Here is a 24,281-nt window from a genome sequence, read left to right on the forward strand (position 1 = left end):
CCTAGACCCTTTCGGTTACAGGGTCCCACCTTCTGACTTCTTTGTATGTCTTCTGAGAAACCAAAGCCCATGATACACCTAAAGAAATACTTCACAGAGGGCCTCATCCAGGTGGCCATCCTGCTGAGTCTCTGTGGAGTGAGGGTCGATGTGGGACTGGAGCCCTATCTGCCTCCCTGCTGGCATGAGATGATCCTGGGTCCAAACTTGGCAATGACCCAGACGCAGTTCCACAACCTCTGGAACTGCCTGGAGGATGGCTATAACCTGCAACCAAAGAATGTGGACCTGGATGGATTTTTCACAGCACGAAGGCTGCTAGGCTGGGTCCGCTCTCTGGACAGAGTACAGGTACGAAAACATGTCAATCTTTATTTTTCTCAACATTCCTATACAGATGTACAGTTTTTGTCTAACAGGGGCTTCACAAGTCTTTCACAAATTTAAAAAAAAAAAAAAAAAAAGGCGTTTTCTGTCTTTCCTCTTCTAAAATCTCAGGGTTAATGGAATAGTTTGATATTTTGGGTAATACTCTTATTTGTGTTGTTTTAGAGAGATAAATGAGAAGAGTCATACCACTCTAATATCTGTGAGTTTAATATGAAGCTACAGCCAGCAAATGGTTAGCCTAGCTTAGCATTAAGATTGGATGCAGGGGGGAACTAAATCTGTCTACCATTACCTCTAAAGCTCATTAATTAACTAGTTGTATCTCATTTGTTTTAAACCTCCAATAAAACCACAAGTTTTCATTTTTACACTTGAGTTTTTGTATGAATTAAACAAACAAGATATGACATATTGTGAGCTTTAGAAGAACTGGTAGGTGGGTTTTGTTACCTTTGGACAAAGCCCAGCTAGATGTTTTCCCCTGTCTCCATTCTTTGTGCTTGGCTAAACTAACCGGCTATTGCTACCGGCTGTAGCTTCATATTTAACATACAGACATGAGTGGTATCAATCTTCTTAACTAACTTCTTGGCAGGAAACTGAATACAAATATTTCCCCAAATGTCGAACTATTCCTTTGCTCACTTTTTTTCTTTTTTCTTTTATTAGAAATAGTAGGCACTTAAGAGTAGAGTAGTTGTTCCTTCAGGCTGTTTCTGGGGAAACTGCTAGCCTGACTCTGTCCGGAGTTAACAAAAAATTTGACGGTTGCCTGGCAACCTCACAGTGATGAAAGGATTTCAGGAAGCCCTGTTGCCCGTTTTCAGTCTTTATGCTAAGGTAAGCTGTCAATGTTGTGTTTACAGCTTATGCTGGCTGCTGCTCCATATGTAGCACATAGACATGAGAGTGGTATCACTGATTTCTTCTCTCGGCAAGAAAGCAAATAAGCACATGTCCCAAAATGTTGAACCATTCCTTTAAGTAGAGAAATTTCTTTTTGCCACACTTCCATTATTCAGGTTGAGATGTTGTATGGAATAAAAGGTAGTTCTAGGAGTCCTTTCTAACTAATGATTAATGTTCTTTATGGACTCAAATGCCTCTGCTTTCCAACGTTATTAATAAAACTATACTCTCCTGATAAAAGGTTGTTATAGTTCCACATTTTGGAAATGTTTTACACTACATGCCTGTGACTGTAATGTGCCCCCCCCCCCAGCCTTTAGTTCATAAGGAGAAAAATGGGCCAAATTTTCAAATGTTTCATACATTTTCTCCGCAGGTTCCTCATGCAGAACTAGAGACATGGCTGGTCCAGAGGGATCCAGAACCTCTCCCCATGGAATGTCCAGACCAGCGCTCCCTGCTGGAGAGAGCTCCTGCTGGGGTAGAGAGAGACCGAAGTGGTCTGTCTGTGGAGCCCAGAGCTGGACTTGAAACCTTGCAAGAAGAAGTGGAGGTGGATGATAAAGAGGTACAGCCGTTTCATTCACACTGTATGGGTTAGAACATTTAGGGTTTGTGTTCTAGAATGTTCTTGTGTAAAATCAGAGTTGGCGCGCATGATCAAGGATCTTTTATCATGTTGTAGACTCTTTTAGCGAAGATTGGAATGACTAGGACTACAACTGACAGCTCTAAATTACAGCAGTGTTGAGCAGAACTTTTAAATCAGTGCTCTCAGCAGATCACTCAAATCCCACTTGTCTTTAATTTCTAGGAATTTTAAATTTGATGACCAAAACAAAAACAAAGATCTAATATGATTATTATTATCAAGATCTACCATATTGCCAGTACAGGAACCTTCAATTTATAGCCCTTTTTGACCAGAAAAAGTTCTAGGAACTATGATGCCTGAGGATCTAAACTCAGAAACTAAACTAGGAACTAAATGCTGGCAAGGTAGCATATTTTTGGTAAACAAAGCTTGAGTCTGAAAGCGAAATCTCCCACACCAAACTCTTGTTCTGTTTCTTGAGCGTCATTGTAAAATAATTGTTATATATCCAGGAAAATACTATGGGTTTTGTGGTAAAATTCCAATATAGTTTTGGTTCCCACAAGAAGAAATATATATATAAATATATATAATAATAGTTATGTAATTACTGAATGTTAACTAGTTCAGAGACTTCTTGAGAGTTCAGCTCAGGTACAAGGGTTGACATTGTTATGTTTAGTTCAGATTAGCCGTCTCTGTTGACCTTGGTCCATGCCATAACCCTGTGGGATCTAGAGCAAATAACCTTGTTCATATACAGTTTGACAGCTTTTACAACTGTAAGACTTATTGCCTTCAAGCTAATAAATTTTTTCAAGCCACTGTTGTTTGAAACAAACTGTTTTATACAACAAATTGTCCGATCACAGGCAAAACTTTTCATAGCTGTTCCGACTGGCCACACTAGAAAGGCTGCAAAGAGAGGGGGGAGTCGCATTAAAGAGACGTGATAGTTACATTGGAGGAAACTGACTTTGGGACAATCTTTACTTGTTAAGAATGAAATAATAACGTATGAGAGAGAAGTTCAAATCCTGCCTACTTTCTCACCTCCCAACATCTGGCCAATCACTGTGTGAAGTGGACATGAACATCAGATTGTTGGTTTTAGAAAGTTACGTCTTAAAGGTGTGGGGGGAGAAGGTTCCAAACTATTACTAACAATAAAAGAAACAATATATGTAAATCATATCGACACATTAAATTATTGATTCCTCATCAAATGTTATCATGCTAATGACATTTAATGGCAGGCCATCTATGGCAGCTGTTGAGAGATTTCACTGAAACCACACGTCTGTGGCAGTGCGAAAAACGTCAGGGTATCACCAAAGTCATTAGGCTGCATCATGGCACTAAAATGAGAAATAGTTGCTTCTAGAAGTTAAAATCACTGGGTTTCTACAGTCGAACAGCAGTTTGTTTGTAATACATTAGCAAGTCTGTTTGAAGACTACTGACCTACACAAAACGCCACAGAAGTAGCAGTATAAAGATGTAGGAATGAACTGAAGATTTAGCTATTAATTTATGTGTAAAATATTAAAATAAGTGGTGTGGGAAAGGGTGCTGGTTTTGACTGTCACCTAAACAAAGTGTAATGTCATGTGAGATAATGAGTCAGAGTTCAATGAGTCACCAGGATAACCTTACCTCACTGTAGAAGACTTAATCAGGAAAATGAAGCAGTACAATCAGTACAGTTGAAACTCCCTGCTCGAGAGAATACACCTTTAAATAAACACACAAACATGGGCACAATACCCTGGAAGTCCCAGACCTTTCCAAATATTCATTGTGCTTACACTTCAGTAACTTGCTTATTTGTGGTTTTCAGCAGTAACCTAATTTGTTAAACTTCATGTAAACAGGAAAGAATAAGAAATACAAGTTTCACACATAGAGGAAAAAGGAACTCTTACTGTGACATAAGTTCAAATGTAGTTAGTACAACTTATCTTTTTAGAGCTGCACTAATCAATGATTTTATATTAATAATAGTAATAATAATAGGTAGTAATAATTACTATGTGTTATGTGAAATGTTTTGTTTATATTAATAAACATCAAAGAGTAATGAACAATAATCATCAATAATCTGTAATAATATGGAAACTCTACAGTTTCAATCAGTTCTATGCAGGGTTTTAGCATCTTTCAGTGATGCTTTGGTTTCCTCTCAGCGCTTTAATAATGTAATTTTGGATGCATACGGCAGCTGTTCTCAGTGAAAACTCTCTTATAAACTCACTATACAGTACATTCCCAGCACCAAACAGCAAACAGAAACAGCTAGAGTAAAGCTGGTGAACATACAGTAGTAGAGCATTTGCAGCTAAAGAGCAAGATATTTCCCTCAGGAGTTGATAGCGATCAAAACAGAGCTAAAAAGAGAGTGAAGATCGGACTTTCTTGTCAGGTGTCCAGAAACAGAACTCCAAATTGATTCTAATGTTGTTACATGTCTGCTCAGTGTGTATCTAGGTTAGTGTTTACTAACAAAAATTTCTAAAATGATGATCAACATTCATCCATTTCACGCCATGATTGGCCAGCCGTGCAGAGGTAAGAGAGGAGCTAAGCACTGTACCTCTCTGGCTCCCTTTTTTCATTTGATACACGACTAGTTGTGGTACTTTTAATGTGAACAACCAAGTGTCGCTCTATGAATGTCTTCTTGGAAAATACTATATGAAAATATGGGCCATTATTCCCATTTTACACAATATCGTGTCTCCTCCCTGTCTATCATACGGTTTTTCACTCCACCCGCCAGTTTGGATGTTCTTAATGACTATAACCACTTTCTGACACTTTCTGAGGATATCATTATTGCTGATGTTCGTCACAGATAAACATATGTATATATAAATCTGCTTAGAAGTCATGGAAAAAAGACGTTCCTTATAAATGAGTCTCATCAGGTAATTTTTCAAAGTACGTTTGTCCACGTACTTCCACGTACTTCCATGGGTACACTGCAGAGTTGTAGCCCAGTGCACAGCTCACTGAATCCATGGCAACATTTTACTTCTTGTTTATATCTATCAAAGCATCATTGAAACTGCAGTTTCAAAACTTAGAGCATGATTATAGAAGTAAGACAAAGAATAATAGGAGTGAAAAAATCCGTTGTTAATTCCATCCAATCCATGTTAATTTTATTTATGTTGCACTATCAACATGCATTGGTGCCTGTGGGCACAGTCCATGGCACCAAATGGGATGCTAGGGCATTTACAGGCAGAGGTCAGCTGGGTTGTTCTGGCTAGACACATAATTATATATGGCTTAGGGCCGTACGAAGACCCCTGGGAAGGTGCTGGCCTGTAGATACCTGTACTTCCTTTCAGAAATTGCCCTCAAACCCTCAGGAGTGAGTTGGCTCAGTCTGGCTAGGGAGGTACTGTATTTACCAGAGTAGTTTTAATCGTGTCGGTAAAGCAGCCCATCTGCAAGGGCATAGATAGACATAGAGATAGCCATTCACTTCACCTACAAAGGGGATGTGTATATGAGATTGTGAATGAACATTTGTGTTTGTTTATGTGAGTGTGTATGTTGTACTATATTTTTAGGGTTGTGGAGTTTGTAGGCTTATAGAGCTGATGAATGGCGCCCAATGAACATTAAACAAGTCACCCTGATTTTTTTTTTTGGTTACTGCTGTTAGTCTTTCCATTATAATACATGCCCATAACAGATGAAGCCATTGGCGTACTGCGAGGTTGTGTCGATATTTCCCTTTAAGTAGTATGGTTTTCTTAGATTGTTAAGGTGATCAACGTTGGCTGATGATGGCTGTTAGGTAGTTCAATTGAGGATTGTTGTTTGATGGACTGATTTTATCTTTTAGACAGTATTGCAGGAAGGTGTTACCCCCGATATCATACTTCTGTCTTAATGTTTCATGTGATATAAATGAGATGTCTTCAAATAAATGTTCCAGATGTGTAAACCATTTTTTTTTTTTTTTTTTTTTTTTTTTAATCATGAACAGAATGTTAATGGCTTATTTTCAATTTCAAAATCTGGATTGTGCCATATTGGGGTGGCTCTGTTTGGAGTCATAGCAGCTGTCAGTCACTGCTATGAATGGGTTTTTGAGGTCAAATGTTTTTTAATTGACAGTGTAAGAAATGGGACGTCTGATATTGACAATTCCTGACCTTTGCATTGTTCTAACCCTAGTCATGGGTGTTGTGATTTTTGGTTTTCTTGTAGCTATTTTTATTTTTGTAGCCTGTTGAAGATGGGTTGCAAGGTGATCTTCAGAATCTGAACCTTAAGGCAGCCAGACCTTCAAGTCTGGTTCAAGTTTTTGTTGTATGTCTAGTTCTTTCTTCCTCCTGTGTTTTAGAATATGAGAAAATATTTCCTCTAATAACTGCTTTAGCTGATGCCCAAAGTACAGATGATAAGGTTTCTGGATAGTTGCTCAATTTCATGAAGGATGTCACTAAATTAATGAAATCTTTGTCTGTTTGATGTGTTCTTTGATCACCAACAATCACTAAAACCTTGATCTTTAATATACTGTTTTACAGTGTCAGATGAGTGCCGATTGTGTACAACACCCTGATTGAGAGCGTTATAACATTCTACTTGACTTCATGGTTTGGTCGCTTGAACTGCAGACTGAGTAATAAGCTTGCTAGAATAGTTGGCCTTGGCAGCTAAATAATTGGGAAGCCCCAGATTAAGCGGAGTGAGCTAGATACTGCCAGGACAAGAGATAAAGCTCCAAACATCCTGAGAGCTAGTTCTCATCCTTTATTTTCCCTTATCTTGTTGCCACATCTGTTTTGTCTGGTACTTGTTTTAAATGTGTCCTGTTCTCCTTCTGCTTTTATGTTTTTGTGATAATTTTCCACGCGGTTGACAGTAAAGTTGTGTTCTATTCTGTTCTGTTCTATAATATTCTATTCTAAAAGTCTACCATTATGGTGCCCACAGCGTCCGACTTTGAAAATCCCTGCTTTAAGTCAAATAACATATTGGACCATTGACCTCAAGCTTCTGCTTGCATGAACTTGCACTGTGAGCTCCATTTATTAATGGCCACACCTCAGACATGCCTGGTTAAGCTTTGGCTCATAAGACAGACTCCAGCACATACTATACATTATGTGACTGATGTTCTAGTTATAAGACAGTCAGATCTTTCACTTCAGATACTGACATGTTGAAACTGAAAATAATCTGTAGAACTCATCATGCATGGAAGGACATCTAAAATACTTTTAGCGGCCACTCTGGGCCCTGAGGCTTACAGCAGGTTTTATAATATGGAGTTAAGGGGCTAAGCAGGAATTATTAAGAAGATACATAATAAGAGTGCAGAGCTGCAAAAAATACATTTTTATTATTGTCAGGTCAATTACATTTTAGCTTGTATTGGCACTGAGAGCACCATGATCCATCATTACTAACAAAGACCAAATAAGCGAGATCCATCACCTCATGAAGAATCACACTCACTTTACATTGACAAAACCAAACTCCCAAAGACTCCATAACATACACTCAGACACAACACAGGCCTGGTGTAAGCGAACAGACTGTACCATATATAAATAACCCAGATGCTGGCCTACATGACTAGTTTGGACATGCACACACACACACAGAGTCATGTGCAGCAGTGTATCAGGCTTCCAATGTCAAGCAGAGCAACAGGCTGCATTTACTTACAAAACTGAGTTTGTGTTTGTTTATATGTGTATAAATATAAATTACATCACTTCAGTTTAGACAGACTTGGTGGGAGGTTTCGGTAAATGTCAGCAACATGATATATACATACAAAGGCACTGATAAAGCCGGTAGGGGGATATATTTATATACATATTATTTTTGGATAATTTTGTGTTTAAGTTAGTTTTTTCAGGTCTAAAAACATTAAAGCAATAATTTGACATTATGGTAAATATGCTTTTATGCTTTATGGTGGAGAGTTAGATGTTCAGATTGATACCACTCTTATGTCTGTTAAATATGAAGCTACAGCCAGCAGCTGGTTAGCGTAGCTTACCATAAAGACTGGAAAGAGGGGGCTACAGCTAGCCTCACTCTGTCCAAAGTGAACAAAATCCACTTACTAACACCTTAAAGCTCACTCATTAACATGTTATATCCTGTTATATATAAACAAGATATAATGTGTCAATTAGTATTTTTTTTTTTTTTTTACTTTTCTTCTTTTAGCGACAAGGAGTGGTAGAAGCTGGACATTTTAAGGATTTATTCATTAGTTTCAGCTTTTGATTTTGACTCCTATGATTGCTTGTTTACTACTTTTCTTAACTCTCAATTGCAGCACATGGTTTACAGGTGTTATAACTGACTCTGGTTGGTGGGAGCTGTGTCATGTGAAGTCAGTCCATCACAGTTTGGATTGGTTATTGTGGCAATAACTATACCAAAGATCAGCCCAACACCAATTTGTAATCCTATTTGTGTGCTTATTTTCCTTCTAAACACTATGGATATAATAGACAATAGACTTTTTTTTTTTAAACCAAATTATAATTGTTGTTTTTCAAAATCCGTTGAGCTACTCCAAAATCTTGCTTTATTGTACCTATTTTTTTAAAAAAAAGGCAATAAATATATTTTCTGTTGTTTAAATCAGCGTAGTTCAGTCCACATAATTAGTTTTTGCTCACTTTTATGTTTCCAGTACCTTTTGATATTAATTCTGAAAGTATTTAGTGCATTCATATGCCATGATTAGAGAAAGATTTGTATTTGTATTAGCCAGTTTTCTCAGACTCCTACACTCCCATTCACTTCCAGATAGTATTGGAGACCAATTCAGTCAATTTGAATGGGAAGCTACTAGAACTGACAGAATTAGTTAATTAATTGATTAGTTGATTGACAGAAGATTATGCTGCGTTTCTTTGTCTTCTGTTGTAGGAAACTGAATATTTTTGGGTTCTGGACTTGTTTTTCAGACAAAACAAGCAGATTGAAGATGTCAGCGTGGGCTCTTGAAAATTGTGTGGCTTTTTTCCACTATTTTTTCACATTTTAGATTATACAGCGTATTTCTAATATTTGTTTTGAAAAACAACCAAGACAAATAGAAATGGAAAATATCTCCTAATGTGCTGAAAGCAGGAAAAGCATATTCAGTGATGGAGAGCAGATAAGGAACACAGTAATGAGAGAAAAAAAAAAAACTGATCTTAAAGGCACTGAAGCATTTCAGTTTGTTATTAGGAGCTACAGCTACAACTAAAGCTCAGTGTCATTTTACCACAAACACACACACAGGACATTACAAACTTGATATAACACATAGATCTAAGTACATACCAGACTGCTACCCTCTCTTCCTGAAGTTGAACGTGAATATAACTTTGTTTTTGAATTCTCCTCGTGTATCAAATGGCACGCGTACACACAACCACACACATACACATGCACAAAACACTTTATTAGCTTCCTCCTGGCCTTGTAATCTTCTGGCTTGTTTTGAAACCTGATCACTGACCCAGTGCGTCTTGACACACATTTACATTTTTCAGTTTTGCAATCCCTCCTGTTTACTGCATCAACACACACGCTCAGATACAAAGAGGGCAGAGGCATGCATGTAAACAAATGTGCACATGCGGTGCTAACTTGTGCTTCCTTATTCAGCAGTGGTGCAGGGACAAAACATGAAATCTTGCTTGTGCCAAGAGGTATTGACTACTTACAGTGGCAAGAAAAAGTATGTGAACCCTTTGGAATTACCCGGTTTTCTGAATTAACTGGTCATAAAATGTGATCTTATCTTCATCTAAGTCACAGGTATAGAAATGTGCTTAAGCTAATAATACAAACAATTACAATCTTTAGTCTATTTATAGAACACACCCATTAAACACTCACAGTTCTGGTGGAAAAAGTAAGTGAACCCTTAGATTTAATAATTGGTTGAACCTCCTTTTGCACCAGTAACCTCAAACTAATAATTCTAGTAGCTGCAGATCAGACCTGCACAATGTTCAGGAGGAATTTTTGGACCATTCTTCCTACAGTACTTCTTTAGCTCAGCCATATTCTCAGGGTGCCTGCTGTGAATGGCTCTCTTGAGATCATTCCACAGCATCTCTGTTGGGTTAAGGTCTGGGCTCTGACTGGACCACTCCAAAAGGCAGATTTTCTTTGTCTGAAGTCATTATCTAGTAGATTTACGTCGTTGTTTAGGGTCATTGTCCTGTTGCATCACCCCACTTCTACTGGCTGGTGAACAGCCAGCCTGACATTATTCTGTAAGATACCTTGATTAAAAAATGGGATTTCATTACCTCCTCAATAATGGTGAGCTATCCCAGCCCAGATATAGCAAAGCAGCCCTGAATAATGATGCTCCCTCCATTGTAATTCTGCTGGGTAGTATATTTTCATGTTGGTATACGGTGCCCTTTTTATGCCATATATAGTGCTGTGTGTTCCTCCCGAACAATTCAATCTTAGTTTCATCAGTCCATCAGTGCACTAAAGCAATCCTCAGGCACACAGTGATGTTTTTTGGAGAGCAGTAGCTTCCTCTGGGATGGCCTGCCATGGAACCATGCTCCATGCAACCATGCACCATGATTTGTTTTTTTGGTAGACTCGTGAACAGAGATGTTAATAGGCTCCAATGATTTTTTTTTAAAGCCTTTATCTGTTACTCTGGGGTTCTTTCTTACCTCATTGAGTATTCTGTGTTATGCTTTCGGGGTCATAGCTGGGCGCCCACTTCGAGGGAGAGTAGCCACAGAACTAAATCCTCTCCATTTATAGAAAACATGTCTGTGGAGTGATGAAACTCTAATATTTGAGATTACTTTGTAAAGCTTTCCAGCTTTATGCAAATCAACAACTGATTGTAAGTCTTCTAAGATCTGTATGAGTGTTGATGTCATTAGTTGAGGGGTTGACATATTTTTTCCAACCTACACTGTGATTGTTTGAATGATGTATTCAGTAAGGACAACTGCCATACAATGATATATGTGTTATTAGTTAAAATAAATTGTTTATTATTGTAAGTTTGACCATATTTTAGGACAAACTTATACATAAATACAGGTAATTCCAAAGGGTTCACTTACTTTTCTTGCTACTGTAGATAAAAGAAATGATACAAAAGTTGAAATGTACAGTGTAAAATAATGGACTTGAACTTATGTAAAAATTTTGTTCATTACCATGTTATTGAAAAAAAACCTAGACAGACTAAGAGGAATCGGCTGCATATGTGGAACATTTATTATTTGATTGTATTATTTATTATCTATATTGTTGCAAATCTTTAATCAGTGTAGGCAGTTTTATTGTCATTCTGTTAGCTGGTTGAATACTCTTACCTGATAGGCCAGAGAATGTGCATTAAGACCATTTAATACTCATAGTTTGGTTCATATGTTGGACATAGAATGAAAATAAATGTATAATAAATAATATTCTGTCTGTATTAAACTGAGTGATAGTTAATCTGCTGCAAGTAAATTAGTGTTTGCCCTCTTTCACATGTAATTTTGGATTTTTCTTGACTCTTTTAAAGCTGTCTTATTCATACCGAAGGTCTTGGGTTCAAACCCCAGTGGAACCAGTATTTTATGGTCTTATGTGTGGAGCTCATCTCTGGTTTGAGATGGGCATCATGCTCCTGTGCTTAAGCTGTCAATACTTTGTTCATTCTTTTGCTGCCACACTGCTCACCTGGAAGCTATACTGTCATTTGCTGCTACTGCTGCTGTTCATATAGCATTTCAAAAGCCTCAGTAGGCTCTGAGCTTGTGTTCCTCTAGGGATGGAAGTTAATATCATTGTTCCCCACTCCCTGCTGTGCTGAGCCTGATGCTTTCTTGTGGGGAGTCACAAGGTCAGAGCCTAAATGCCAAATATCAAAGCTGTACATATTCTACATTCACATTAAAACCCCTAGTCTGCCACTACAATCAAATGGTATACTCCTCTCAATGTAACATAAATCCAACGCACCCTTTTAATCAGTGGTGACGTACTTGAGCCAGCAGTGCTCTGCCATGCCTCTTTTGCTGCCATGTGTGCTATCACACTGCTCACCTGAAATGTATGCTGTTACTTGCTGAAATCAGTATCGTCATTCACTGGAATGAATCACAGATATATATTATGTTCTAGTAATAAGTTGGTATTCATCATCTCATAAACAAAAATTATCAAATGACCAAGCTGTATAATCACTTAGTTTGAGTTTGGGTGGTCCTTAGTCAAACACCATTTTCAGGTGATCAGTGTGGGTATGTCAAGAGACTGGACCAGTGCTATCTTTGATTCTTCCCCCCTTTGAGACTTGAATCATACTCTTTTTGCCATAATATTGAAGTTTTATACTATGTATTTGTATAATTGGATTTCTTTTGGCTCTTTTTTTGCACTCTTGTCATTTGCTTGGCACCTATTAGTCCTGGAAGAGGGTTTCCTTTTGTGGTCTTTCTGAAGGCTTCTTCCCTTTGTACTGTTTTAGGGGGTGTTCTATGCCTGCTTGAGGGGGTGCCTTGGTTTTTATCCAACCAAGATTCAGTGATGGTATACAAGGATATGTCAGAGTCAACAAAGACTTCTCAATGACTCACCATCCATCCCTTGTCAAGTTACATAAAGTGGTGCCTGAGAGCTTGATGAGCTGTCATCTACCCTGAATATGAACAGTTAAGTTTTCACAGATGCTCTGAGGCTGTCTCTGGTTTTATCACTTTAATTTGGTGTGTAATGTTTCATATTTTACATTTAATTTTAAGTACTTCTTGGACTCTTGCAGATAACGCTAAAGTGCTACATTTAATTGTTTGTGGTGAATAAGTAGCATGAGTGGGATCATTAAGAATTATTAATGAATTTGGCACTTAGTTGCACTCTTGTAGCGAAGTGAGGAATATGTGGACAGGGATAGAGACTTAGCCTTCATCACGGTGTTGTTCTGGATGAGAGAGGAGAGGAAGAGGAGGACGAAGAGGAAGAAATTGCCAGGTTGCATAGGCATTACAGGAGGACAGATAACGCTAAAGTGCTACATTTAATTGTTTGTGGTGAATAAGTAGCATGAGTGGGATCATTAAGAATTATTAATGAATTTGGCACTTAGTTGCACTCTTGTAGTGAGGTGAGGAATATGTGGACAGGGATAGAGACTTAGCCTTAACCTATAGATTGAATGTTCAAAGCTACATACATGTCCATACTGGCCAGCTGCTGCGGGTCTCTGAGTTTGCCTGTAAGCCCCCAGCCAGGTCAGGAGAAGGTTAAAGCTATTCTGAGCCTGGCTGTCTGTCTCTGGGTAGAACGGGAGCCTTTACATTCTGTACATACACACTGGTAGTATAGAAGACAGTACTACAGCAGTATACTACTCTAGTGGTTAGCATGGTGATGTGTTACCGCTTCAAAATTTTTTATCTTAAATCTCTGTCATTCCTATGGTTTCCTTCAAGGCTGAATGGAGACACAGTAGGACTGAAAGGAGAAGGTCCTGGGTTCAAAACCCATTAGAACCACTGCTAAATTTATGCTGGGTACAGATCTTCTTCCAGCAATCTACTATTTTGACTTTTTGGGAGGGTATGCTTATTCGTTTTCTTGACAAGAGTTAGATAAAAAGATTGATACCAATGTGTCTGTATGTTAAAGACTGTGGCTTCAGAAAATATTCAGAACCTTAATTTTTTCACTTTTTACACACTTTATTGTGTTGGAGATTTAATTTTAACTGGATAAAATTACCATTTTTGCCCACCAATCTACACTCAATAACCTATAATGACAAATTGAAGACATGATTTAAGATATTTTTGCAAATTTATTAAAAATATAACTGAAATCTCTCATTTACAAAATTATTTAGACCCTTTGCTATAGTACTCCACTGTAGTCAGGTGAATCATCTTTGCTTTAATTATTTTTGAAATGAGTCTAGAACCTGGCTGGAGTCCATCTGTGGCAAACTACATTGACTGGACATTATATACACCTATGTCTGTAAGGTCCCACAATTCACACTGCACGTCAGCACAAAAACCAAACCATGAAGTCCAAGGAACTGTCTGTAGACCTCTGAGATAAAATTGTGACGAGGCATTCTTCAGAGCAAGGCTATAAAACAATTTCTAAAGCTTTGAGTGTTCGCAGGAGCCCGGTGACCTCAATAATTGTGAAATGGAAGAAGTTTGGAACCAACAAGGCTCCTAGAGTTGGCCATCCAGCCAGATTGAGTAACTAGGCGAGAAGGGCATTGGTAAGGGAGGTGACCAAGAACCCAACTGTCACTCTTAGAGTGAGCTTCAGAAGTCCTCTGCTGAGATGGGAGAACCTGCAGAAAGAGCGACCATTTCATCAGCACTCCATCAATCAGGCCTTTATGGTAGAGTGGCTAGGCGGAAGTTATTTGAGTAAAAGGAATATGACAGCCCATTTGGAGTTTGCCAAACAGTATTTAAAGGACTCAGAGCATGAGTAAAAAGATTCTCTGGTCTGAAGAGACAAAAATTTAACTCTTTGGGCAGAACTACAGGCACTATGTCTGGCGAACACCAGGCACTGCTCATCACCTGGCTTATACCATCCCTATGGTGTAGCATGGAGGTGGAAGCATCATGCTATTAGGGGGGCTCTCCAGCGGCAGGGACAGGGAGGCTGGTCAAAATTGAGGGAAGGATGAATGCAGCCAAATACAGAGTCCTTGAAGTGGCTTGAGAGGCTCCAGGACAAATCTCCGACTGTCCTTGAGAGGCCCAGACCTGAAGATGGCATTTCACAGACACTTACTGTCTAATCCGAAGGAGCTTGAGAGGATCTGCTAGGAGGAATGGGATAAACTGCCCAAATCAAGGTGTGCAAAGCTTGTAGAGACTTGGCCAAGAAAAATCGAAGCTGTAATTGGTTGTGTGGCAGATTATTTCTTGGCAAAGACTTGTAGCCAGGCAACCAATGGAGACTTCAGGAAGACTTCAGTCACTTCTGCTTTACATGCAGAAGGTGCTGGGTTTTGGACCCAGTGGAACCAATGCTTACGGACAGCAAGCTGGCCTATCTCTAGAGCCTATACTGTAGTGAACATAATATGTTAAACCATTGTTAAGAGATCTTGTGGCATTTTGGCTTCTATGATTAAATTGGGTCATTTTTGTCTCTGCAACCAGGAAGAAACACATCAAATACTTCATCACGATGTTGTTCTGGATGAGAGAGGAGAGGAAGAGGAGGACGAAGAGGAAGAAATTGCCAGGTTGCATAGGTATTACAGAAGGACAGAGAGAAGAGGAACACCAAGAGGTTCCTACAGCCATGCTAACAGCAGAGAGTTGACTCAGAATGAAGTAAACCAGGTAAGACGTAAGATTAAGAATTCTTTTCATGACATAGTGATAGTAAAATGCCTCTCAAATTTATTTGTTGTCTACTTTGAAGATAATAAAAATCTGGAAGACACACTGAATACTTGAAATTTGAGTCATACAATTTGGGTAGTAGACATCTATGTGCTAAATATTCAGATAGAGCTAGCAACTGGTTAGCTTGGGTTGAAAACTGGAAACAGGTGGAAACAGAACTGGCTGAAAGTAAAAAAAAATCCACGTACCAGCATCTCTCAAACTTACCAAATAAAATGTTATTTCTCGTTTGTTTAATCTCTATAAAAACAAAAGTGTAAAAACGACAATTTGCCATTCTATGGGGAATTATGTGCCCTTTATGATCAGGGACCAGTTGCCAAGTACCATCAGAGATTCCAAGAAGTTACTGGAATAGTTCACCTTTTCCCAAAATGTCAAACTACTCCTTTAAACGATCACTAATTTTACATTTTGGGTTAAAGGCCTCAGTATGCTTGAAATGGAAGAGGTCATCATTTCCCCCCTCTGGCTGCATTTCAACTCTTTCTCAGTCTCTGTCTAAAAGTATTTTAGTGTCTTGAGTGCATCTCTGTAGTGTCAATACAATGCCTGTGAGGAATAAAAAAGAGAGCTTGGGAGTTCAAGCCGTGACTACTTCTACATCTTTGCACACCTGACCTACTGCAACGTGAAGTTGTGCGATTGTGAGATATTCTGTTCCGGAAAGTTACAAAAATTGTGACACAGCCGTGAAAAAAACCTGGCATTGGAAAGGGGGTTTCAGATACTCTTAGACTATCTGACAAGCACTTTGGTTAGACATACTAAGGCTTTAAATGTTGTAGACTTAAGGGCAATTGGACCACCATTATTGGGACCACCCAATGAAATGGCAACAGGAAGAAGTTAGTGAACATCAATGCTGTCACTTTAAATGAATGGGCAAATCATCCTGAACAGCTTTAATCTGTTTTAGACCAATACCACTGCAAAGTCTGAGAGAGTCTGTATATTTGGATTCAGCTCAGCAGTTAATAGTGACTGACTGCAGCTTTACCCAAAATTCCTCACAACCAGTATCTGCCTTAAAAAGTCTGTATCAGATCCTGCCTGATTACACTCACAGAGCACTTTATTATTACACCATACTAATATTAGGTAGGGACCCCCTCCCAGCCTAAATTTTTCTGGTATGGATTCCACAAGATAATGGAAACATTGCTTTGGAATCTGGTCCATGTTGACATGATTGCATCACATAATCTCTGCAGATTTGTCATCTGAACATGCATGCTGCAAGTCTCCTCCTCATCTGGTCTATTGGATTCAGCTCTGGTAACTGGGGCGACTGAAGTTCACTGAACTTCCGCTCACCACAGTTATAGAGTGGTTATCTGAGTTACGGTAGCCTTTCTATCAGCTCTAACCAGTCTGACCAATCTCCTTTGACCTCTCTCATCACCAAGGCATTTCTGTCTGCAGAACAGCAGAATTTGTGTTGTGGGCTCTATTCTGAGTAAACTCTAGAGATTGTGTGTGAAAATCCCAGGAGATCAGCAGTTTAAGAAATACTCAAATTGTTTGTCTGGCACCAACAATCATGCCATGGTCAAAGTCACATATCACATTTTTTCTCCATTCTGATGTTTGTTGTGAATATTGCTCAAAGCTCCTTTCCTGTATCTGCATGATTTTTTTATGCATTGCACTGCTGCCACTTCATTGGCTGATTGGATCATTGCATGAATAATCAAGTGTACAGGTCTTCCTAATAAAGTGCTTGGTGAGTGTGTAATTGCTTATACAGTATATGTAAACTAATGAGTGTTAGGTCAGGTGATCAGAGTGTCTTTCATGCTTGAAATCAGAGCCAGATGCTTCATCTTTAAATGCTGGACCACTGCTAGATCAGCAGAATAGGAAATCATGGATGACATATTTTAGAAGCTGAACCTCAGGATGCCTGTTAAACCCAGCTTTCTAACACATTACATGCACACTGATCAGCCCGTAACTAGTTGTGTGTGTGTGTGTGTGTGTACACACACACACACACACACATACATATATATTCAGCCACAACATTAAAACCGGTACACTGGCTGATTTAGTTTAATAGCTGATAGTTTAATACTGTAAGTGCAGACTGAAATATCAAATATGGGTCATGTAATTCGTAGCACTGCCCCCCTTTTTTTTTTTTAGGGCAGATCTGCTACCCAGAATCCAACTTTCCCACATAGCACTCCTGGTCAGAGGTGAAAGGTGATTTATGACAGGATCAGGTGAAGATGGAAAGACTAGACAGATATTTCTTAGAATGAAACTGAAGAAGGACCATGGGTGAGAGAGAGAGAGAGAACCTGACCTGGTTAATTTTGACAAATGAAAACTATGTATGATTTCTTACACATCATCCCTATCATGCTGCCAATTGTGGGACAGACTGAAGCTGCTTCTTGGTAAAGGGACATTTCATAGAGGTGGTTTCTGGATAACACAGCCAAAGACTGACCATTAATGTTCAAAGCTGGTCTTAATCTGAATGCAATGATCAACTTTTTTGTCATCATTAAATGTTAAAGAATAAAACAGACAATAGAATTACTTCTAGAGACAGCCACCATTTATATCAGCATTTCTTTTTTATGCTCTCTGGAAAAAGAAATAGACTGGGTTTTAAAGTAGCCCCGTTTCCATCCGGCTGTGATTAACAGCGTGACTCGAGAGATGGCAATGTCAGTTAGCTGGTTGTATGGGCCATCATTTTGGACCAGACTAAAATATCTTTTCAACTATTGGATGGATTGCAATGAAAGCTGATACATATACCAAACAGTCACAACAAACGAGTAACCAGTTTTAATGTTGTAGGTGATCGGTGTATATTCAAGATCCCATGAGGATGAATCCTTATGACTGTGGTTATTGCCTAACTTTCCCTGTAGCCCCACCATCAGATTGACATTTGTTGTTTTAAATGAAATGCCTCCATTACTATTGTGTGGATTGCCATGAATTTGATACAGAATTCATGTTCCCCACATGATGAATAGGAACAAGGCTAACAGTCTGCAGGATGGCTGTAGGTGGCACTTGAGGAAAAGTTAGGGGATCACCAAAATCATTAGGATTCATCCTCTCAGCATTAATATCTGTACTAAATTTTATGGTGATTAATTTATTAGTTTATTAAAAATGGCAACCTGTTGGTGGCTCTAGAGAAATAGTCAGGGGATTACCAAGTTCAGTAGGATTCATCCTCTGTGTACCATACATTTCTGTACAAAATTCCATGGCAGTCTATCCATAGCTGTTGAGATATTTTAGTCTGGAGTGATGGAACAACCAACTGGCAGACAGACCAACAGTACAGTCGCTTGAGCCATGCCTCTAGTATGGCTAATAAAAACACTTGGATATTATTGGGTAAGTCAACTAGTTGGTCAAACTGGCATTAAGTCAAACTCAACTCAATGTATTTGTCCCCTTTTCTCTGTAAACCTCCCTGCCTGTTTCTTTCTCATCTATCCCTATTTTCAGACTTCTTTCTCCCTCCAGGAGTGTTTGAGGCTGTTGGAGGAAACCTCTCTGTTTACAGAGGAACAACAGGTATTACCACAGCCTCTTCTCTTCAGATCATTCGTCTATGTCCTTCTTTGATCTTGAAAAGTACTTAGCATTTTCCTGTTTTCTTGTCCCTCAGTTAAGGGATGTTGGTGGTACAAGGGGAGACCTGGAAAGTCCCCCACTAGGCAGGGAGCCCCTGCTGTCCCCCATCATCCCCACTGTTAACCCTTCCTTGGACCTGGAGCTTCACTGGCAAGACCTGTTCGCTATCATGGAACCTGAGGTAACTGGGAAAATGAAAAGAAGATTAAATTCCATTTAGCAAAAAATAATAAAATGATGCGATGTATAAGCCAAAATACAATAAATCTACATCAGTTTTGCATCCTCTCTCCAGAACACAGATATTGACATGATGACATCATTTGACCACGCCTTAGACTCAAGACCATCTGGGATCCTCTGGGGGGTTGGGTCTGAAACTCTGCACCAAAACTGTAACAACCCTGACAACGGCATTACAGATGTTGATCAGGAGGTCCGGCAAATGGACACTTCCCTGCAGCATGGTAAATCAATTCAAAAGCTGAAGTTTGTTGTAAGAATTCACAGCTAGTATCCCTGCACTTAAATAACTCAACAATTGAGCTTAAAGAATGATTCTTGACCTTGGAGACAGCAACTCAACAATAAAATTCTCAACAGAAGGTCCGACTGACTTGTTTCTGAAGCTCTCAACCACATCTCATAGCCTTCCTCAATGGATGGAGTTGCTCTTTTGTCATGCAGATGGTTTAGTTGTCATCACCTTGCCGAAATTCAATACATAGGCATGTGATACCATCTAAACCATCTTCATGACAGCTGAGAGACTCCATCTACTGAGCAACTGCCAGATGTGGTTGAAAGCTTCAGATAAAAACTAAAGAGGAAAGGGGTCAACATAAATATTCAACACTTGGCATCATTTTTGAAAATGTTGACAAAACAATCTCAACACAAGTTCTAACTTACACCAATCAGCCAAAAAAATCAAAACAAGTAACTGGTTTTAATGACTAATAAATCCTTTAAAACTATCAAATGAGGTCCAAATATTGTCATAAGTATGGAAAATAGCCAATAAACAATCTTATTTTTCTTATTTCATCAGTGTTCCATGAATGATCTTACAAAAAGTGCTGATGCATATCCTACCACCCTTTCTCTCTAGGTTTGTTGTGGTCTCTAAGCCAGTCGGAACTAGAGCCATCCCTGCTTCCACTCACCCCCAGTGGAGAGTTGGATGACCACAGTTCAGTCTTTAACACAATGGACAATGAGTCTGCCTTGCACAGTCCTCCAGATCACATGGATCTCTTGGGAGAGGATCCTTCAGACGATTTCTGCATGGGACAAAATGCAGAAGATAACTCGAGTACCTTGAACATAAACCTGCTAGCAAAAGATTGTGTGGATAACATGGAAGGCAGTCCATGTTCACAGTATGCCCTCTGCCCTGAGGAACTCGCTAGCTTTGATGTTAACTTTCATTTATGTGATTTAAAGCCTTCCTATTCTCCCACATCTCTGGAGGGGATTGATATAACCCAAGACCTTCTGACATCTCCTTCTGGTGTTTTTCTGGTCGATGAGGAAGATGTTGGGGATGAAGATGGTCTCCCTAGCCCACTTAGTGATCTCCTAGAGGATGCTGCCATCTTGGATGAGATGAGATTGTTGGATCTGGCTCTGGAGGAAGGATTCAGTCCAGAGATGGCAGCCAGGCTAGAAGAGGAGGGCTACCTGGACTATAACATAGCCAAACAGGACACTGGCAGAGATAATGACCACTCAGTTTCTAATATGGCAGTCATAGAAGATCAGAGTGAACCAGGAAGACATCAGCAAGGTAATTAAATGAGGAGGCGATAGATCTCTTTCTGCATTAACTATTTTAGACAAAAAGTAAAACTGTGTATCCTTCTTTTAGGAGCACACTAATGCTAAATTCAAGTCTTTACAATAAAATTGTAGAACTTCCCTTGACCTTTCCTTGTTTCCTCCTCCTAGACGGTGAGGATGAGGCAGACTCCGACTCTGGTCTTTCCTTGGACTTCAGCCACAGCCCTGCTTCTCCATCTGCTTCAGAGGCTTCCTATTATTCCTCTTCCTCCTCCTCTTCATTAACCTCCTCTTCATCTTGTGTGTCAGCTGTGAAAAGTCCCTTGTACGAAGACAAGGACGAAGATGCTGAGGAAGGGTTAGTTGGTTCAGACATGGAAGTGGAGCTGACCGTAAAGCAGGAGGAGCTGGAAGAGGAGGAGATGGGGGCAGTAGGAGGAGGGTATCCTGAAGATGTTAAGAAAATCTTCCCTACCAACTATGGGGATCACAAGCTGTTAAATGGTTTTCCTTGGCTGGAGCATATTGACCATGATCACACATACAACCAGCCATGGCCCTCTGCCTCCTCTCCACCCCCGGGCAAGGTGCCCACCAAACACAAAAAATCTTCCCTGCGACATCACAACCCCAGGCATTACCAGCGCTCTTCTTCCCGATTTATCTCTCAGACCAAGATGTGGAGCCGAGATGAACGGCGTGCACGAGCCCTGAAGATCCCTTTCTCCAATGAGCTGATTGTTAATCTGCCAGTGGAGGGGTTTAATGACTTACTGAAAAATTATAAACTCAATGAGGAGCAGCTTACTCTCGTCAGGGACATACGACGCCGTGGTAAGAACAAGGTAGCTGCCCAGAACTGCAGAAAAAGGAAACTGGATGTACTGCTGGGACTGGACGATGATATATCTGGTTTGAGGCGCCATCGTTTGAGGCTGCTCCGAGAGAAACAAGATAACCTGAGGAATCTGCAGGAAATGAAACGCCGATTGGGTATCTTGTACCAGCAAGTCTTTTCCAGGCTAAGGGATGAAGACGGAAGGCCGCTTGACACAACAGAGTACCTGCTTCATTTTGGGCCCAATGATAGTTTCATGGTGGCTTCACGCCAACAAGGGACATGTCTGCCACTAATAGGAGAAAAAACAAGCAAAAAACAGAGGAACAAAAAGAAGTGAGGAGGTGGAAAAGCCAAGAATATTCTCAGAGTTTTGGACATTAGAAAATGTGAGTATAGAGATTCCTTAAGAGGAATGGTGTGGTGGTGAATGAAAGAACACAGGGATTTTTTTTTATCTCTTGTCAAAGGAAGATGCTGAAAGACGCTATTAAATCCTCCAAGCAGAAATCCCTGACAGTGATTTTTTTTAAAAAGAATTGGTGGATGGCTGGATAGCAAATCAAGACAGAAGAAAGAGGAGTACGGAGTAGACAGAGGGTGTGATTATACTGAAGATGTTGATAAGACAACCTTTACTTAAACATTTTATACACTGGAAAAGGGCTTGAATCCAACTCTTGTTGAGTTTAAGCAACACCGAGGTAAATCAAGGCTGCTAGTACGTATTGGAATTAAAACACGAGATGATAGATGACCTGGGACCAGCATTTAAAGTAAAAGTTCTATGCCTAGGCAAATCATACTTTCTCTTACATCAGCTGCCTAAGAGACTTAAGAATATTAAGTTGAACAAACCAGCAGGCTGATAGCAGGCTGGACCCTGGCTGTCAGCCAATTCAGCCAATGGTAGACCGAACTCTGAGCCACCAAAGAAAGGTTGCTGGTACCACTTAACTGACAGACAGCTGAAAAAAGTTAAACACTTTCTCTATATAAGCTATATAAAAATGTGGCAGCACTTGTAAGTAGAATGTAAAATTGGTCTCTTTAGAGTATTTGTTAGTTATACTAATAAAAAGATAAAAAAAATAATACCAGTGATATAAGTCATGGTGGATATATGGTCTTTGAAATAGGGGCTGATGATATTTCATCGTGCATCATGTGATTCAGCCGTGAACATGGAAAGTGATGGGAATAAGAGTGTGAAGAACTTGTTGGACAGGGCACTTGGAGCATTATCCTTTTTCACACCTGTGCAAACCTGGCCACTCACTGCAGAAAGTGGGCATAGCATGGTACTGTCAACTGTACCAATATTTAACGTTTTGTGGAGTTGGTAATGGCAGACTGAGCTGACAGGAAAAAAAAAACATTAGTTTGGTATACACTGATTAAATGACTAAGTAATGACTCCTTTTACCCATAAGTGGTGCTTGCACCCCCCCCCCCCGTAAACTGGAAGCATGATACAGTGGGTTTTTAACCTGTGCCTTATAATGTTTTTATGTTTTTATATATTTATAACACAGCCAAGTCTGTGAAGCTGTGGAAATCATTTCGTCTTTTTCAAACAAGATGGTGGGAATCTGTGTTCCAAATGTAGCTAAAGGGTAGCCCTGCCATCAGCTAAATTCAAAAGAGGACTGAAACCTGCTGTCACTCTTGGCAGGTCTGTAATACATGGGATACATATAGTCAACAACTGAGTTCAGTTGTTTGGCTAATAATGTTCTAAGATTGATGGGTATGGAAATGTATGTCACATCACGAACATACATATGAATGCATCTTTCATTGAAGAAAGGACAATATAAATGACAGATTTGGCCAGACAGGTAACTCCACATTCTAAAATTTCTCCAAAATCACAGCTAGTTTGTGAAATGCTTTAAGTTAGCATGTCACCCTCTAGTGGTTGTGCACAAAGCTGAGTAAGACAGAACTCCATAGAGATTCTGATTAAATTACTAGTACAAGATATTGGGAGCATTTTCACCTATTGATGCTAACATTTTTTACCCAAATGTACAGTATTCTAAATTGTAGTTGAGAAATTCTTCTATTCAAAAAGTAGTAGGTGAGGTGACGTTATGTTTCTAATAATAAGTAAATTTATAATTTCTCAGGAATGAGCACAGCCAGAAGAACATGCTAGTATGTATTCAGAACATATTTTGAATTTGTAATACAATAATTCAATTTGGTTTTTTTTGCTGGATTCTTTTTAGGCAAAAAACTGTCAGGTGTAGGTGTAGGTATATGCAAACTTCTGTATGCATACACCTATGCCCCTTGTATCAGAAAGACGTACAATGGAATGAAATGAATTTACACCACAATCCCGTCTTTCAAATTTATGAAGACAGTGTGTGAACTTTTTAACCTGCATGCATGCCTATCACTACCACTGATGTAACAAGCTTTTATTTGTTTTTGTTGTGGTTGTTTTTAAGAGTTTACTTTTTGTGAATGCCCAATGTACTTGCTGGTATTCAAGGACTTTGGACCTCATCTTTTGTACTATTAAAAACTTCTCTGGAGTCAGTGGAATTCCCTCTCTGGTTCTTACACAAGAGTAGCAGAAATCAGGGCTACCAGATGTAGCCATTTGCAGCTGTTCATTTTAACTGGGTCTGTTTGTTTAGCTGACCCTTAGCGGGGAATTGTGGGTATTGTACTGACAGTTGGCACAGTCAAATGTTGGCTGTAATCAGAAAAATAGAATACA

At 39.3% G+C, this 24,281-nt stretch overlaps 1 protein-coding gene across 2 annotated transcripts; it reads left to right on the forward strand.

The window, feature by feature from the left end:
- The first annotated feature begins 24 nt into the window (after positions 1-24).
- nfe2l1a (nuclear factor, erythroid 2-like 1a) lies at positions 25-24,088 on the forward strand. 2 transcript variants are annotated; one of them, XM_040155839.1, is made up of 8 exons: positions 25-351; positions 1,676-1,867; positions 15,061-15,246; positions 18,799-18,867; positions 18,962-19,108; positions 19,223-19,394; positions 20,039-20,716; positions 20,878-24,088. In XM_040155839.1, exons 1-8 carry the CDS (start codon positions 46-48, stop codon positions 21,885-21,887), a joined length of 2,760 nt encoding a protein of 919 aa, XP_040011773.1. In that variant the 5' UTR covers positions 25-45; the 3' UTR covers positions 21,888-24,088. The 2 variants fall into 2 exon arrangements, with proteins under 2 accessions (XP_040011773.1, XP_040011782.1); XM_040155848.1 differs by having other exon boundaries at positions 18,817-18,867.
- The last annotated feature ends 193 nt before the right edge of the window (positions 24,089-24,281 follow it).

The sequence above is a fragment of the Xiphias gladius genome, chromosome 3 (genome assembly GCF_016859285.1).
Source record: "Xiphias gladius isolate SHS-SW01 ecotype Sanya breed wild chromosome 3, ASM1685928v1, whole genome shotgun sequence".
Lineage (NCBI taxonomy): Eukaryota > Metazoa > Chordata > Actinopteri > Istiophoriformes > Xiphiidae > Xiphias > Xiphias gladius.

What these genes read in the sequence shown, in the direction of transcription:
- nfe2l1a (XM_040155839.1), top strand. Translation starts at nt 46, where the DNA reads ATGTCTTCTGAGAAACCAAAGCCCATGATACACCTAAAGAAATACTTC. An exon ending in GCTCTCTGGACAGAGTACAG is followed by an intron (nt 352 to 1,675) that starts GTACGAAAACAT and finishes TTTTCTCCGCAG; the next exon opens with GTTCCTCATGCAGAACTAGA. An exon ending in ACCAGGAAGACATCAGCAAG is followed by an intron (nt 20,717 to 20,877) that starts GTAATTAAATGA and finishes TCCTCCTCCTAG; the next exon opens with ACGGTGAGGATGAGGCAGAC.